The sequence below is a fragment of the Periplaneta americana genome, chromosome 2 (genome assembly GCF_040183065.1).
Source record: "Periplaneta americana isolate PAMFEO1 chromosome 2, P.americana_PAMFEO1_priV1, whole genome shotgun sequence".
In the NCBI taxonomy this organism is placed as follows: domain Eukaryota; kingdom Metazoa; phylum Arthropoda; class Insecta; order Blattodea; family Blattidae; genus Periplaneta; species Periplaneta americana.
This window is the reverse complement of record NC_091118.1, coordinates 38,718,968-38,738,198: the sequence shown is the minus strand read 5'-3', so window position 1 is coordinate 38,738,198 and position 19,231 is coordinate 38,718,968. Positions and strand designations below refer to the sequence as shown.

The 19,231-nt window shown below is 35.7% G+C and overlaps 1 protein-coding gene across 1 annotated transcript in view; it reads left to right on the top strand.

Moving 5' to 3' along the window:
* The window catches only part of LOC138692771 (lazarillo protein-like), a 47,735-nt gene that overhangs the window by 7,629 nt on the left and 20,875 nt on the right, over positions 1-19,231 (top strand). The window contains exons 2-3 of the mRNA XM_069815968.1: positions 1,590-1,716; positions 8,845-8,975. Of these exons, the coding sequence (XP_069672069.1) occupies positions 1,591-1,716; positions 8,845-8,975 (257 nt within the window). The 5' untranslated portion in view covers position 1,590. The remainder of the gene's footprint in view (positions 1-1,589; positions 1,717-8,844; positions 8,976-19,231) is intronic.

Here is a 19,231-nt window from a genome sequence, read left to right as displayed (position 1 = left end):
CAGGTTTATTATGAAATTATTATTAACTGGGGAAGCTAAGCTTTTTAGCTTACATTGACGCTACGCCACTGCTATCAGTCACTTGAACTGTGCCAGTTTCGACCGATAAATGCCATCCTTTGAAGCAACACTCTTCTTAATCCCTCCTATCTTACTCACTTTTTCTCTATCTACAGTTTAATGGTTTTAAATTCTCTTTCATATCTCATCTGTGTCCACGTTAAAATCTCTACTGTTCAATTCTTCAATGAACTGTTCCTTCCTTGGCAGCTTCCTTTGCATTTGTCACGAAACTTTGCAGTTTGTATAATCCACAGGCCTTCGTGAGTTTTACACAACTTCAGAAACTCAAATATTTGGTCATCATTTCACTTACTATTGTTTCCTATTATTTTTACGTTCCCAGTAGAACAGAAAAACAATCAGCTGTTAATATAAATTCCCGCGCTTTTCCCCTTGAGTTCAAGTTATCAATGACGTTCACACTCCTCAAGTTGTTTCAAGTTTTCTTTCAAGTCAAGCAAAAAGTAGAAAGGGATTCAACTTCACTTGAAACTTGAATTCAAGCCGTAACTTGACTTCAAGTCAACTTGAAACATAATTCTATTGCTTACGAGATTATACAATATTCAGCAGTAATAATTAATCACTGTCGTGGAATATTTCGCCATTATGATTTTTAATCATACTCTTTTCCTCGAATATTATTACTGATTGTCTTAAGGCAAGACAAATTAAGAACTATATTAGTTTAATGATAATAATAATAATAATAATAATAATAATAATAATAATAATAATAATAATAATAATAATGTCTCAAAGTAGAAGACACCGGTAGTTCACTTTCAGCAATTATAACAAATTAGAGGGAACGAAAACTGAAGGAAAAACACGGAACTGGAAACAATCAACTTGCCAAAGTAAATGAACTCGATGAAGAATGTAGTTTGAAAGCAAAATTTTTAATTGAACAAATCCAGACTTTCAGGAAACAAAATTGTAAATTCAATTAAATGACACTGAAAATCTGCATACTGATATTTAACAAGTCATCAATAAATCTCAAATAAGACTGTAATATGCTTGGCATGTTTATAATCTTCGTACTCGAACAGTAATGCAAAATTAATCAAAGAATTTTCACGATACACAATGCTTAGTAATGGAACTATTCATAATTTAATAGAACTGCGAGGCGAACCTAGCGGCAGCAATTGTCATGACGCTCAGAGTCACTCTTGATCGTGCTATGCGCCAGCTCGTATATAATCTCGTAAGCAACGCATAATTTACACTTTTCCAAGTTCGTCGAATCAAGTGGCTTCAATTCAAATTACTTGAAAAACGTGAAAAAGGTTTAATGCGTGAAATGTGACCTCTGCCAGGAATGTACTGCCGTGAAAATGCCTAATCGATGTTCATAGTATTACGACACTTTCTGTATTAATTCTTCGTGTAATGTAATATAAAATCACAAGATATCCATGTTGATGTGTAGGCCTACCTTAACCTCTATTTCTTGTCTTCATTGAATAGAATTTCCCGCTCTTAATCACCTACGTTGACAAATGTGAAAATGTTCGCAGGATGGCATACGGTTTGAGGTTCACTGTAATTATTCTAGCAGCCATTGGACTTACGTCAAAAGCCCAGAACAACCAGTTCATACCTTGCCCAGAAAAGGAACCCGTTTGGAACTTCAACATGACTAAAGTAAGTATTCTTTAAGGCGATGCACTACTGAAATTTCTAAAAAGCCACAATTTTTTAGCTAAAGAGTTGAAATTATTACTAAATGTGATTAATAGAGTCCGGATTTTATGTAATATGAAAATGAGAAATATGTACATAAAAATGTAGCTAAAAATGGCAAAATATGTAAGTAAATATGTAAAAAATAAAACATATGTAACTTAAAATCTAACCTTTATCATATGTATTTTTGCACACCGATAAGAAAATAGTACTGAAAAAATTACAGGTCCACATGTGATTCAACCTCATTTAATTGTAGTTTGGAGGCGCAATTAATAGTTAAATATTTTTCCATAATATGTTCTGCGGTCATCGATTGCCTTCTATCCGTTAGAATGTGCTTATAAATGGAAAGTCCCGTCGCTCTTATTTCCGGCAGTCAATCACGTTGCAGGTCGGCTACATTTAAACGAGTGCGTCTTGTGATTCGCTGATGAAGATAAAGAAGGCTCGATAAATACTTCATATAATCGTCCGCCATTTTGGCTCTTTCGCTGGCGTTCGCAGAAAGCACACGAGGACGTTATTTTCCGCTCAATTATTTGCTGAATTACAGTGCGTTTGATTTATTATCATAGGAGCTACGACATGATAATGTTTAACGGTGTGGCAAATAGATCCCTCGTCCGGTAGCTCGGCAACGAAAGAACAAAAATGGCGAACGATACTACCTACCTAGACTTTATAGAGCCTTCTCTTTCTATGACGTAAGCAAAGAGGAAGAGTCACGCCTGGAATAACAGCGTCGCGACTTATACCTCTCAACTTCACAGGAAGTAACTGGAGCGTATTTCAGATGTGGAATGATTCGGAACAATGTTCACAGGGAGCTGCACACGCTCACCTGTAAGTATTTTGCACAGAATGGAAAAGGTTGTGTATTCTGGGTTCTCTTTCAATACATAATATTAAATCTTACTGAAACACAATCACCGATTACTCCCTCGCTGGTTAACAACACTGCTACAAATTCTGATGCGTTATAGAACAAGAGAGGAAAATGTTTGAAAACGAGTCATTGTTGGCCGCATCGAACTTGTGCAATTTAGTTTTGAATGTAACGACAATGTATAAGTAGCATTCAAATTATTTTTCCTTTCTTGCTACGGTATTGGATAATTCAATATAACCGCAAAATAAACCGAGAAATTATTATTATTATTATTATTATTATTATTATTATTATTATTATTATTAATTATGCAATAAAGTTAAAATAAGTAAAATTATGTAGTATGGTATGAAATATGTAATATTATACGAAATATGTAAAAAAATGTAAAATAAACTTTATATGGACAACATTCCTACACGTGTAACTTATCTCGTCAACATTTGCCTTTTATTCGTGCATAAATATGTAGCATTAAAATATTCCAATGATTTCACTTGAAAGTTTATTTCACAGGCAAATTTCACAGTCCTTGTAGACCGGGAAAGTACTGTAATATTTAATTTTTTACCATTTATTAAACATTATTTTTTTATTTTTTGTAAGGCAGTGCAAAATCGATCGTTTATGCCGAACTAAGTAGTATCACAGTCTAGTATATACAATCACGAAGCTTGAGTTGTGAGGGTACTAGGAACAATACACTGTGCCGGTACTATTTCGCATTGTCTGTGATGAGGTGACAGTAGCCATCCTAGCGGTTAGCAACTATCTATGGATGCATATGTACTACATATTAAGCTTCGTGACTGTATATACTATACTGTGGTAGTATGGTCTTACGAGTTCAGCAGGCCAAGCCGTTTGTTGTGCTATCATCATTTGTTTTCTTCCGTTTTTAGTTCTCATTTTGTGAATAATGGGTCGCTTAACGAACGAAGACATGATTTTCATTTAACATTTGCACCAATATGATAATTTATCTGTCCGTCAAATTGTAAGGAACTACGCCCAGCGAGAATGGTCTGTTTCAAGTGTACAACGATTGATTACCAAGATACGGACATGATATCCCTCCTGAGAGACTATTGCGTGAAAGATCGCATTTCTCGGATTCTCTTATGGTTTCCGCTGGAGTTTCAAACGAGATCTTAATCCTATGGACTATTTTGTATGGAGTCAACTACAAAAAGCAGTTTACTACAAAACAAGAATTCGTAATATTGAACATTTAAGACAACGCCTTCTTGAATGTTGGGACCGGTTTGATCAAAGACAGATATCCAGTGCTATTGGACAATGGAGAAGACGCCTACAAATGGTTGTGCGGGCAAATGGCGGTCACATAGAGCATCATTTTTAATTTTGAATATTTGAAAGATCATTAATTATTATTTATTTTATCAGCATTCAGTTTCTGCATTTTGAAGTAATAAATTGTCTTTAAAAGCCTCATTTTTCGCATCATTGTGTACTGACCTCCATAAGATTTTAATTGAGCCTCAAAAAACGTAATAAAAAAATCCTGCTCATCTTTAAAGTCTACTCTTTCCAGCAGTGTATTCATTATAAATTAATGTTATGTATTTCCGAAAATAGAGTATTTCTAATTTTGTGCCTTTTTTTGGCCCACTGTGTATATAATAATAATTTATATTATACAGGCTGTTTCCAAGGTGATGTCACAAACTTCCAGGGATGATGGGGAAGGGCACATGTATCAATTTGAGATAAGGTACCCTCGTCCGGAAATGACAGAGTCGAAAGTTACAAGCAAAAATAGTTATGTGGAAATGAAATAATTCTATTCCTCTGTACACCTTATTTATGTGTCTTTATCTGTACATCTTACACATGCTATATTCATCTGACTTTGTTTACGTTGTCTACTTACAGTATTCGATTCAATGCGCTGTCTGGGGGTGGGGACAGGAAACTACACTAAAGCAATGCAGATAGCGTAATGTGTAACGGACATGGTCGGTCCTGATATGCACGTCTGTAGACAGCAGTGTATGTGTACAAGTTGCAGTGTCCAGTCGATCAGTCCTAGTGAAATGGAGAAGTACACGAGAGCGGAATAAGCAGACCTGATTTTCGAATACGGATGAGCCAATGGGAACAGTAGACAAGCTCACAGATTGTATCGGGTCAAGTACCCACGTAGGAGACATCCGGCTCATATCATTTTTCCACGACTGTTCCAAAAGTTAAGGGAAGAAGGACACGCGGTGCCAAATTACAGTTCCATTTCCACACAACTACTTTTGCTTATAACTTTCGACTCAGTCATTTCCTGACCATGGTTCCTTATCTCAAATTGATACATGTGCTCTTCGCCATCATCCCTGAAAGTTTGTAACACCACTTCGGAAAAACCCTGTATATGAGGCCTATTATAATATAGGGTGACTATAAAGTCTCGATCCATTTTCGAGTTAACGTTGGAATTGGTTTTCGTTTCAGGCTGACATACTAGTATGTAGACTATTGAACGGGTGGCTGTTGTCGGTGCTCGATTATAAATAAATTATAAATCTAATTATATCATTATAAAATTAATTTCACAAAATGACTTTCATTCGGAATGTTAAATTGTTCAGTCGCTTCTGACTGCACAGAACTATAAGCTACATAATAATGTTTTTTTGGAACCTTAACTTTATTGGTTATTTCTGATTTTACGCGGAAAAAAACAAACTTTCATTTGAAACATGTTTCCTAATAATGAAAATTTTGTTCCACTAAAAAAATCTCTTCAAGAAACGACAGTATAATACTGCCTAGATATTGCAACACCGAACTTACTGCACAAGGAGTCTTGTCGTCCCAAATAATAGTCAATCAATAAGTTATAACCAGACATCGAGATTTTGGACCCGATAGAATAAGTTTACTACGTCCATACTATAGGCAGCTTTTTCATTGTGTTAGAGGGGGATGGGAGTCGGCAGAAGAAGAGACATGTATACATGAAACCAAGTTCAGTCCAGACTGCTGGTGCTGTACAGTGACGTTCCAAAAAAAGGCAACTAATTTATCAAACATTAAAATAAAATGATTGTTAGAGCAGAAAAATTCTATAGGATCAAAAAATTAATCTTTACATAGATTAAAATAAAAAACCAATCATGCGAAATTTTCAAAATTAATTAATATGCATTCCCTTTCGGCTTCTGTCATAAGCACAAGTGCAATTCTTGCTCAACATACATAATAATTCTACACAACATACACAACTTATGAAGTACAATACATGGTACTGTTACAAAGTAGCCTACTACAACACACATTCTGAAGGTCTCAAAACTAAACTTTCTTTGGTAGTCTGCAAGACAAAGTTTATACTGGGAGAAGCTCCGCTCTACATCACATGATGTAACGGATTTATTTTAGTAGGTTATTTTACGACGCTTTATCAACATCTTAGGTGATTTAGCGTGTGAGTGAGATGAAGATGATAATGCCAGTGAAATGAGTCCGGGGTCCAGCACCGAAAGTTATCCAGCATTTGCTCATATTGGGTTGAGGGGAAAAGCCCGGAAAAAAACTTCAACCAGGTAACTTGCCCCGACAGGCAATCGAACCCGGGCCACCTGGTTTGCGGCAAGACGCGCTAACCGTTACTCCACAGGTGTGGATGATGTAATGAATGCAAAACGAAAAAACACTAAGTCGTTGAAATCTATCTTCGCTACCCCAGCAGTGTCCGTAGACTTCTTCCCTGCTAGCATGTATTTTATGTCACAGAATATCGCATATATTCTTAGACTAATCACATAGATAACCACATGCACAGATCAAAACTAGAGTACTAGCTATCTCCTGTCCTCTCTTCTGATAAAGTGAACTACATAGGTGTACGGGACTGTTTTTATTGTCAGAACAGTACCTCCTCTCCCTACCTTATGAGTATGACTGAGTAAATAAAGCACATAGGACGACAGGTAGGTCGCTACCATCACTGCCCCCACCCACTACAGTCCTGCTATCCAACTTGAAATCGCACCGTTTTCATCTATCGGGTCTAAAGTCTCTAAGCCTGGTTATAACCTTAGGCCTATAACTTACAATACTGGTGGCACAGCGACGACCAACAATCAAAACTCAAAGGTATGCCGACGTTAACTCAATGAGTGGGACGATAATCATCTACAATTCTACAAAGTTTCCCGTTCGATTTAAATTTTACATTAAGTTTTGTATTTTTTATATAATTTACTTAGAGCGTTTACCTTAAATAATAAACTCTTGTATAAGCTATAATTATGTAGAATTATTATTTGGTATGTCAGATGTTACTGAAAGCAATGCAGTTGAATACAATTTGTGTCAACAGACTGTACTACCTGCATATGTAATATACAAGAGCAGCCGTGGCGAAAATGTGATCGTGCGCCGAGCCACTGTGTAACCTGCAACGTACATAGCACCTATGGAGGGAGGCGGAAACCCGAAGGGAAGTGAAGCAACTGTCTGACTTTTTAATGGATTTTCATTTTCCTTACGTCAAGCACTTAAATATAATTTTATATAGTATAAGGTTACAAACTAATGTTTAGTACGTGTAACGAAGAAGGAAATGAACAAGAAAACATAGAACACATTATCACAACCTAAAATTAACTGTCTTCAGAATGTCTCTGCGACAGAGTTTCAAAATCAGGAATTACGTCACTTACTACTACCAGTCGTAGTTGATCACGAAGGGATTAGTCTGTCAGTCGTGATCTAAATTTGGTTTTTACTATTTTCATTGCTGAAAATAAGTTTTCACAAACGTACGTTGTAGCGAACATGGCTTCAACAGAGCAAGCGAAAGAACGAAGCTTCGGATAGTTATTTTTTGGCAAAGATTTTAAAAGTTCAACATTTGTCAAGTCCTTACATCTAGCTTTCATTTTTTTATTGGGTTATTTTACGACTCTGTATCAACATCTAGGTTATTTGGCTCTGAATGATATGAAGATGATAATGCCGGTGAAATGAGTCCGGGGTCCAGCACCGAAAGTTACCCAGCATTTGCTCGTAATGGGTTGAGGGAAAACTCCGAAAAAAAAACCTCAACCAGGTAACTTGCCCCGATCGGGATTCGAACACGGGACACCTGGTTTCGCGGCCAGACGCGCTGAACGTTACTCCACAGGTGTGGACTCTAGCTTTTATTTAACATCACACTGTAAATATGTGAGTTTAAATTGAAGATCTAACCGCATTATTCATACATCTGTTGAAAAAGGATCGACGTACATAAACACTTAATATTTTAATCTTTCATGAGCGATATGTAGCATAATGCCGTTTTATGTTATAATACAACCGTTTTCCTCGTAATACTTGTGAACAAATCATATATTTAATATTCTCCTCATATTGGCAGCAAAAAAATGCGTCCTCTTATCCTACTTGAAACTTTCGTTTCGTAGCGGTACATGGTTTCGAGAGAGACATTGCGACGATACGCCACTCGCAGGTCAGAGACAAATACAAATGGAACGGAGTTCGACTCCAGTGAGTGAGAGGGTGGGGTTAGGGGAGGTAGGAAGCAAGAGAAATGCATAGCTATCATTGCGATCCACAATGTGCTCGCGAGTCACATTTTCGCCACAGCTGCACAAGAGGCACAAAAGTATCTACGGACCGTCCCCTTATTTTCACATTTTCACGGTCATTGTTTACCTAGCTTATGTTAAATGTGACCAAACAGTGTGCATTACGTATGACAGTGGCACACACGACCATACAGAAAACAAGGAACCGAATAAAAGAAGGTTTGCTAATATAGACCCGAAAGACTCACGATAAAAGGAAAATCTACTATACCCTTACGTCTAGGATGAAGATAAATTTAATTTGTTTGAAAACAAAACTGTTCAATAAAATCAATCCTCCTCTATAATAATGATTATGATGTTCAAGGTCCTTGATTAGACTATCGATTTTGCAATACAGCGTCATTCCTGTCTTGTGATTGGCTAAATCGTTCTCTCTGACGTAAACTTAAACGTGATAAGATGAGAGCTACCCGAATCATTTTACGTTGTTACAATTGCGTCTACGTCAACGTATTGTAAATGGTTTCATTTAATAACAAGGTCGCTAACTTTAAAATCAATGTAATGTTTACGAATACCTTTTCACTGAAATATGTAAACAGTGATATTCTGTCACCCGTATAAACTCTATCGTTTCAGTTGCTGGGTCAATGGTACCTCACAGAGTTATGCATAAACACGGAATCTGCTGACGGCTACAAATGCACGGACATGGAGTTCACACGTGAAGGACAGAAGTACGGAGTCACTGTCAGCCAAAACAACTCAAAGTAAGGAACAATCAAGACGCTATCTTATATAGACTATTACACTTTTACTGCGTTATACCAAATTCGACCAATAAAACGGTACGGAACGACGTATTTCAACCAATCATGGCTGCTTATCCTACAATTTTTATCACCTCCCTAGCATTTATTTGTTTTATCACCTCCCTAGTATTTGTTTCTTTGTTTGCAAACGTACTTTCAATAATTGTACATTTTAAAATGATTCATGTTTATTTCATCATCCTTAATTAAAACTTTTCTACCATTTACCTTTTTATATTATTTAGCTTCCGCTGTATGAGATTATGGATAGTCACTTATCAGAGATTGTTTAATATACAGTAAAACCTCATTAATCCGGACTAATTGCGGGAATAAATTAACCGGTTTAACGAAAGTCTGTATTAACTGAAATAACCTGAAAGAAAAGTATAATGTGCATTAATACTCCGTTTATAACAACAAAACACATTATACGATGAAAGAGTAATGGAACGGAGAAAAATTCTCTCCGGCGCCGGGACTTGAACCCGGGTTTTCAGCTCTACGTGCTGATGCTTTATCCACTAAGCCACACCGGATACAACTCCGACGCCGGTTAGAATCGTCTCAGATTAAGCTCCAACTCTTGGGTTCCCTCATAAAACACATTATATTTTATTTTAGTGGGAAATACCTATGTTGAAAAATACCTCAACAATTGCTGTATCTGTTCCAATAAATGTTTCCAATGAAATTGTGTTTTCTTTTTGCAAACGGCTCTAGGGAAACTTAATTTTTTCGGTCCTGGTAACTGCGGTCGAATGGCTAAAATTTGTACAAGCACTTGTTTTTTTTGACATTATTAACACGATGGAAGAAAAAACACTTTTTTATCTGCCCTCATGAGAATGTTTGCTCGTTAGATCTTGTCTTGTATTGCATGCACATCTTTTCTAAAGGACAGAATTAAGGCGCAATTCAAACAGAGAAGACTGAGACAGGGCGTCAGGCGAAGACATGACGTGAACGAAGTAGAGCTTTCATAGACGATGAGGATGCCCCGACTCTCGTACAACTAGCTAATATTAAAAAAACAGACAAGATTTTGTGTGCACCCTTTGTGGTTGAAAGAAAAGAAAAGATATATTATGGCATATCCGATGTGATGAAAGAATTGAACATGTATCCGGACCGTTTCCAGAATTTTTACGTAATGTCCCACCAATGTTTCTATACAATATTACTCGTATATTACACTATCTCTTCACAAAATTGAATATTAAATTTGAAATTGTCGCGAATTTTCTTTTACAGTCAGACGCCACGTTTCGCTTTGAAGGTTCCCTCGTGACTAGAAAGAGACGAAGCGCTGGCTTCGGAGTGACGTGCCCCATTCCGTCCTCTCTTTATGCATTAATACGTTTGTTTACATGGGAGAGACTCGAAAATATATCAATGTCCGAGCCATGTCTTTTCTGTGCGAATTGCGTCTAATATTACCTTTTTTTACATAATATTATTTCGAAAACACACATATTATGATAAGATACTGTGATAATGGGTAATTAAGAAAAGAGAAGGAGAGTTAGATTTCAATAGCAGCTACCTGGTTTCGAGGTCATACGCGCTAACCGTTACTCCACAGGTGTACACTGACGTTCAAAGATATCTGATACTACAAATCGATAGTGATCGATAATTTGTTGGTGTAAGTGTAGATTCTTTAGTTATGACTTCTATGAATAGATGGCGAAGATAATAGTCACTGTTGCCAATCATAGATAAATATACCCGTGTTACAGAATTCAAGTTTTCATCCTACTCTACTGAATGTAAAACAACACAGAGTTTGGCTCGAAACCGCTGATATTCAGTGTCGCCAACTCAGAATTCCATTTACCGCTGCACAAGCTTAAAAAAACCGCTAAACTGTACTTGAAAAACTCCAGATTTTTCTTAACACATCGCTTCCAAATTTGAAATACAAACTATACAGTTTTAGGAACTGGAGAATTTTATAAAAGTGTAGACTAAATTATGGAAAGTGTGTATCACTTAGTAGGTTCTATGTTCTATGCAAAATCGTACGGACAATTAAACCTGAATATTTTGCATTCAATATTACCTTACATCATTTACATCGATCTTTCGAACTATCACCCAGTCTTTCAACAAATTATGCTTTTTTTTCACACATCTCTAAACTTTTGTACGTATGGAGTTTTACGCGGCATACGAGTATTTCTTGAAAACTGAATGAAGTAGATCAAAAATAATATACTGGACACTTCGGAAATAATCACATTCACAATTACACAGTCCGTTTGAAATCTAATTTCACACTGAGCTGGAGACGTGCCTGCCAACAATGAGTCTGGTTTTAAGTTTTAAGTATGTCTGTGTTACATAAACTATAATGCGGAATGATAAATTAAATAATATATAATATAAGACGACATTAAGATATATGGATCATATGAGGAGACAAAGAGGAAGGCATAAAGTAGGAAAGACTGGAGAATGCTGGGTTTGCAGTGAAAGACCTGCTCATGGGCAGAACACTATGAATGAATGAATCATAATACCCATATAAGTTATCATAAATGAAAATAATAATTCAGTTCAATATCTACTCTGTATGATTAAACATATCAATTCATTTACAAAATCAATGCCTACATGATTAGACTAAGAGTTTAACGAATGTGGCATACCTTATTTGTACTATAATGGATGAGGCAGGAAATGGACATGGTTGTACCAAATCGAGTTAACACAAAACGTTGACATTTTATCCCGCACAATGAAAAATTGTGATAATACCATACTAATCCTTGGTTTATGATTAACTAATATTGTTGTCCGCAAGTACATATAAAAACAATATAACATCTTTACAGAAAAAAAAACTTAAAAATATCATCTCTCTTTGCCGGAATCATAAAAAAAAAAAACGCCAAATAAATAGCTAGCCGCTGACGGTAAAATTCTGTAGCTAACCATAATCCTGAAAACACCAGATTTAGCTACAAAACTGCTGACTTGGCAACACTGCTGATATTGTCTATTAGAAGAATAGTTCATGCTTAATCTACATAATCGTTTTCCCTGACAATTTTAACGGCTCCCAATAATGGTGCCACCTATTGAAAACTAGCGGAACCCTTTCAAAATTTGTCAATTTTCATATCTATGGTTCTGACTTATCCCGTTGTTAGAAAGTTCCCTTACACGATCATAAAATCGTAGGCCGAATACCTTTGAACGTCGCTGTACCTGGTTGTGTCACAATAACATATAGTTATTCCACTGTTTTTCCACCGAATTTCCATAACTGCTTTTAACTATCGGTCAAGTGAAAGCAAAGAAATGTAGGGTCTACTTCCTTAAATACAACGATAAAAGAAGTAATTATAGCTTTAAAGTCCATTAGGAATGCTTTCTAACAGCACCATTTGTTTGTGTGCTTATAGTTTAAACACAATAGGCTACTTAACACGTTAACGAATTTCACATTATCATATATGCCTACTTAACACACTGAAGTATGCAGCGCTCTGTCGCTCCTAATCTACGTATATTTATTTTGCGGCGAAGAAAATAGATATCCTCGACTAGGAAGTACCTCATAATAGCGTAATAACTGAACACATTAAATGGGAATGGAGTTAGCAGGAGAAAATGACCATGGATGGGCAACTCGTGCTCCCCAAGTGCTAAATAACCTTGAAAGAGAGAAAGGCAGACGGAGCCAGCCGCAGCAGTTACAAGTTCGTAGTTTCGCTGCAAAAGCCACGGTGCGCTCTGGCGGCTCATGCAGGTGGTCGTGATATCTATTCCATGATTTGAATTTCAGAATGACGCATGGTACAATAATTACAGTAATTTTAGACAGACTATACTGACAAAGTCATATTATTTCCTAGCTTTGTAAATTAGTTTAGTACTGGAGACACAAACTGAATACAACCTTTTCAAGATACAACAAATATAGCTGCAACACTTATTTATTATTACACTTTTTGTTAATATTTCTTATTATATTTCTTATTTGAAACGTAGAACGCTAGAATTTTCAAGTCTTTATACATTAAAGAGTATTCCTCTGTTCTCAGAAAGGTAATAGTCTGTATTCGGAAACAATAAATTCAAGGAAGTATTTTTTTACATGTCACTGCAAATGAAATAAGCTTATTTCTGAGCTCTTTCTTTACTTTGAGAGCTTTTACACTTCTTTCTTGTATTAAACTCTGCCTCAAGCACATACAGTATATATGGAAGCAAAAAATATATTAGGCAACGTTACGAACAGTTCGATTCCTGATTTTGCTGGAATCTGAGTGGCGTGGTGTTCTAAAGATTTATTAATTCAAGCTATAAACTTTCAGGATCTTCTATCTGTGTAAGCCAAAAAGATTTCAGAAAAATTTCGATTCCTTTTCAATTGTCACTGTTTCTCCAAACTTAGCAGTGAATTCTGCTGTAGGTCTTGAAGTTGGATCTTATATTTGATAAGAAGATTTTCTTATCACTCTTCAAGATAGTTTATAGTCAAAGAAAGTGAAGTTGTCTATGTTCTACATGATATTACCACATTTTAAATTTATCCATAAATGCTCTTAGCTAGTCGATTATATGTCGTGCAATTCTGTAACTCGAACGCACAACGTGCTAATGATATTTGATATCAGTCTCACCTTGTTGATATCTCATATTTACCGTTAGCTGTTCTAAAGCAGATTCAGACAGCATTTCTTTACTAAAACCTTCACTGTTTATTTGTAAGATAAAATGTCATGCGTAGGAAGTAATATAATACAAGCTTAACCTCCCTTCTTAATAAAAAAAATTCTCTTTTTACTCGTAACTAAAGGGAAATGATCTGGGAATTATATTGTTTTTTCACTTAAAACGAGCCGCCACTTACTGCAGACGCGATCGAACTTGTGTCTTGAAATAACCGCACACAGACAGTATAGCTAGTACAGAGTCCGTTCTACCTGCACTGAGATTGTGTTGACACTTTGAGAGCACGAGTTGCCCACCCATGAAAATGACCGTACAGTTCAGCGTACAGTTTCCCTGGAAAAGGATGAGACAATTGAATATTCCTAAGTCTCAGATGTAACACACTGCGCATGATCGGAGACCAGAGCACTGATACACAAGATAACGAATATTGAGTTACTTAAATTCAGGCTATTTTGTTTGTTACTAGCATCGTTCCGAAATTCACTTCAAAAACTGCAAAAAAATATGATAATATTACGTAAATAAAAGATAAATATATACATAAATCGTGTAGTTAAATCGACAATGGACCTTCATGACTAGATCGACACTCCGCACAGAAAGGAAAGCTTTCATGTCGTTTTAATAGCTCAGACGGTAAAACTTCTGCGTGTTGTGCAGAAGAGTGCGAGTTCGATTCTTAGTCCACACAACGATTTTTTTGTCTAAATAACGTTGAAATAGCTAAGTAACGTTGAAATAGGGTTTTACAAAGTCCTGAGATTAAGTGTTAATGATCGCAAACAATACAAAATTAAAAGTTATAATATTATAAACGTTAATCTAATGAATGCATTTATACACACATATACAATGTAAATGCATATATATATATATATATATATATATACATATATTAAAAACTAACAATTAAAATGAAATTTAAAAATATAAGTATATAATAATAGACAAACTTTTACAAAGGTTTAGAGTCCTTAGGCTATGTCATTTGTTGAGTAATTATTACAATATTTTATTAATAGCTTTCCCATAAGTGTAAGAAATGCACTCGCACAGAACAATTTTTGTTAAAAGTATGGCTTTGGATTATTTCATTCTCACCCCTTCAGTTAATTTTAACTATTTTATCTACGTGTTTGCAATAGTGTTTAATTTAATGCGCATTCAATTTTATTCATGTTATGATTGAATGAAAAAGCACTGTTGCAGTTATTGACTAATTACATATATTAATACTAATTATTAAATGCATCTGTTAAGTAACCAATTGCAGTATCTTTTGCAAAATCTTGAATGTTTAAGTTTTCAATAATATTTCTGTACTATATACTATAATACGTTAAAAGAATTTGCAATAGATTTGCGATCCTCTACTTAATAATCATTGGTTTTAATGAAAAAATATTTTTTTTCTTAGGATATCTACAAGTTTAAATTTAATAATATTCCGAATAGGTTTAATTGCATTATCTGAATTTTGTACTTTTCTATTCAAATATATTCTATTTCCCTCTTTCATAATTTTTGATAAATTACACTGTAGTTCTTGCGGTATTTAAGACCATGAGGATCATTACATTGCAACTCATTACATATAGATTCTTCTTTTTAATACATGAGATTTTGAAGACCCTGCGTTATCTACATGTTTTTACTTTTGAATTTTTTCACAACATTGAGTGGAGAACATCCACTGAAATGATTATGAAATTAAGTCAATAATTCAATACATTTACTCTTAATATCAGTAGTACCAATATCATATATGTTTTTCCAAGATTCATTTTGTAGACATAAATGTAAATAATCACTAGATACAGCATTTACGATCCTTTCTTAGTTTTTAAATTAATATTTTGAAATTGTTCAGTGACATTGGAAACACTTAGGATTTGTTTATCATGTTCAGACAAGCCATTGATTATAGGTTCTGTCGAATAGGAATTCAGTCTAATTCTGTGTACAAAACATTTATCAATGGCTGTGCTACTTCAGCTTGTATGCTGTGGGAAAATGACTCTGCGACGAAGTTTTCCAGTTTCAAGGAGTGAATGTAATTTACTTTTACGGAAAAGTTCCGAGAGATTTCTAAAGTCTTTTCTTTACAAATTCAATGTTGACTATAAATATTAATAAATAATGTAAGATATATGAATGATTGTAGTTAGAAGTATGATTTACATTATAAAAAGCAAGAAGTTACATTCCTCCGCAAGATTCGAACTTTCGATGATGGTTTTGTCGTCCAACGCACAACCACGGACCTATTCAATGCTTATGTTAATAACCTACAATTTAGCTGTAGCAATGTGGTGTCATAACTTGGGGTTTGTTTACTTAATGTAATTAGATTTAATTTGATTAGTTTCGCAACAATTGGACTTCCTGTTATATCCTGTTATTTAGATATTTAATTTAGGGTTGATTTATTAACTCTTACTATGCAAGATGCCTGTTATTTCAATAATTCTATATCATGTTAAATAGTCATTGTCTGTACTAAAGTATTATCGTCATCGCTCATTTCTCATCGTAATGGCGAACCGACGTGACATGAGACAGCGAGTTATAGCTCTAGTTGAGGCTGGATATGGGGCTAGATCTGCTGGCCGTTTGGTCGGTGTTCCTGGAAGTACAGCCGCGAGGTGGGTTCATCGTTACCAAAATTTAGGGGAGGTCGAAAATCGCCTATTCCTGGGCGTCCGCGGATTTCTTCATTGGAAGAGGATGCTGTCTTATTCGAGACAGTTCGACAGGACCCTTTTCTGACTGCTAACGAAATAAGAGCAGTATCTAACTTTCCCGGCTCTTCACAGACTGTGATCAGCAGGTTGAGGAGCCGCGGTGTCAGGAGCCGGAGGGTTGCGCAAATGGAAATATTGGGGGACGCACAAGCTGTCGACCGTCTTGCCTTCGCTACCAATCGAGTGGATTTCGATTGGAGAAATGTAATTTTCTCCGACGAAACAACCATCTCGAGTGATTACGAAGGTTCTGTCCGTGTCTATCGTGAAGATGGTCTCCGACATGATCAGCGCTATGTGCACCGACGTGAAAGATCGGGGCGCTTTAGCATATCGTTTGGGGGTGGATGTCTTACGATGGACCTGGCGTTATAGAACGCATCGATGGCCGGTTTAATGCGGGAACTTACGAGCACATTCTGGAAAATATATTCCTTCCCTCCGCCCGAGAACGTTTTTCCGAAGGAACATTGCTGTTCGAGTAGGATAACCATCCCGTGCACTATGCTGCAAGCATTCAAAGATGGTTTCAAAGGAGACCCGAGATCGAAATCATTAATTGGCCTCCGAAGTCACCTGATTTGAATGTCATCGAAAATTTATGGGCGGAATTGAAAAAGAGAAGGATAGCCACCTATGCCCACCGACGCCCTCGAAATCGAGACGAATTCTGGGATCAAGTTGTTGACACCTGGGAAGATCTCGCCGGGGATCAGAACTTATTCCACAATCTCGTGACATCCATGCCGGATCGACTTAGAGCTGTAATAGAAGCTGATGGCATGTGGACAAGATTTTAAGTTAACAGGTCTCTTTTTGTTTCTTATGATTTTTGTTTGAGGAAGAATACTTTTAACTTCCAAGAAAGATTTATTTTTTTTGACGGGGTTCAGCCACTTGTAAGACCCAGAAATTGGGCATAAATTATTCCATATTTTTCGACAAATTAGACAGTCGAGGAACTCTGATCAAATTAATTACACCTCAATAAAAAAAAAGTTTTACCCGGGATCGAACACGAGACGTTTCGGTTATAAAGTGGAACCGACACGCTACTATATGAGCTACCGAGACAAGACAGTGACAGCACCAGTCCAGAATGTAGATCCTTTAGCAGGCATTTGCCATTCGGTACAGTGAAGCAATGATATTTTGTGACTCGAGCTATGTTGTGAAATCCTGGCCTTAAATGGCTGTCTTCTTCGTGATCCTTATTCTGATCCTTGTCCTTGTTGTGGTTTTTGTAACAATTCTTGTACTATTTGTCGTGTTATGTATCGTTACGTCGATATCGAGTGAACCGCGCTGTAGAACTTTAACTTCCGACGACCAAGAATCGTCTCATTCTTTTTCAGGGTAACTGTACATAATTCGTTTAAACAGAATAAACAAATTCTTACGACTGCATCATAAAAACAGTGTCACAAATTTGTCACAGAAGTTTTACCTTATTCATAGTTCAGTTCTGTTGCCATGTTACGAATGACATACTGTTTATAACTTTTTGGTACACCTACAGTGCAGCTTCTCGTTCTGGCACGATAAACACGAGGAATACACAAGGTTTTAGTTACAACATTTATGGTGGAGCTTTAATTGAAATTATATTTTCCAAAAACATACAAAACAAAAGAACACAAATTGCTTAACGTTATCATATACACATTTGAACAAATAAGCAATTGTAATGTTGAAATAATTCAATATAACAAATCAAATTTTGCTCTTATATGATGTTGCTTTCAAGCAGTATTTTTTACGGTCATGAATTTCATTTTCTGTATGACTAACATAATATCACCGTCTTCCTTGGCTGAATTAACAAAACTATAGTATATTGGTCTAAAGTAACAACACAATTTCCTATGAAACGAGCACAAGCGAGTTTCATAATTTTCATACGAGCGTCTTAATTACCATTATAAGCAAGTTTCATACGACTTTTTATGCTCGACCATATTTCTAACTTGAAATTATTCATAAGTATTCATGTTATGGTTATGTAAGTGAAGAGCGGAACTGACCTTCTAAATTGTGAGATGTGCGCAGACGCGAAAGTATTGATTTTTTCCGAGGAACGAATGTCATTGACCTTGATATAATCTAGAGAGTAAAATAAAGATTAATCTTGATATAACCTTGAAATTGATTTAGATATTGAAAAACGAGATGACAAATTGAATTTATTTGAATATTATTTACAATTAACGCTAATTATTATAGTAACAGAACATAACCTTCTGCGACAGTATTGGATTTCCAGCCTCCGTGACGTTTTGCTAATTGTCTTTCGATTGCATATCCGAGAATAATCAATACTTGCGGTTTTATAATGGTAAAATGGTGATTTCTCATTGGCTGAACAACTGAAGTACAATGAATAGGTGTACTTTAATGAAGTGCATGAAGTGCATAAAGGGCTACTACCAGGAGTATAATTACTACATTTCGGCATGGTCGAGCATAAACATAATTATTTATTCAGATACAGTATAGAAGACGGTAAAATAATGTTGAATAATTACAGTGCCCTTAAAAAACTATTATTTGGGAGAACATTAAAATCTCTCAAGAATTTAAAATTAAATTTTATACGGTAATTTCTGTGTCAACAATTTGATATGGAAGTGAAATTAGACCAACCTACAAAGACGACGTTACGCCATATCCAAACTTCAGGAATGAAATGTCTCCTATTAGTAAAGGCTGCTATAGACTCAACAAAATACGAAATTAAGATATTTGACAATTACTGAATATATTCTCCTCAAATGAAAA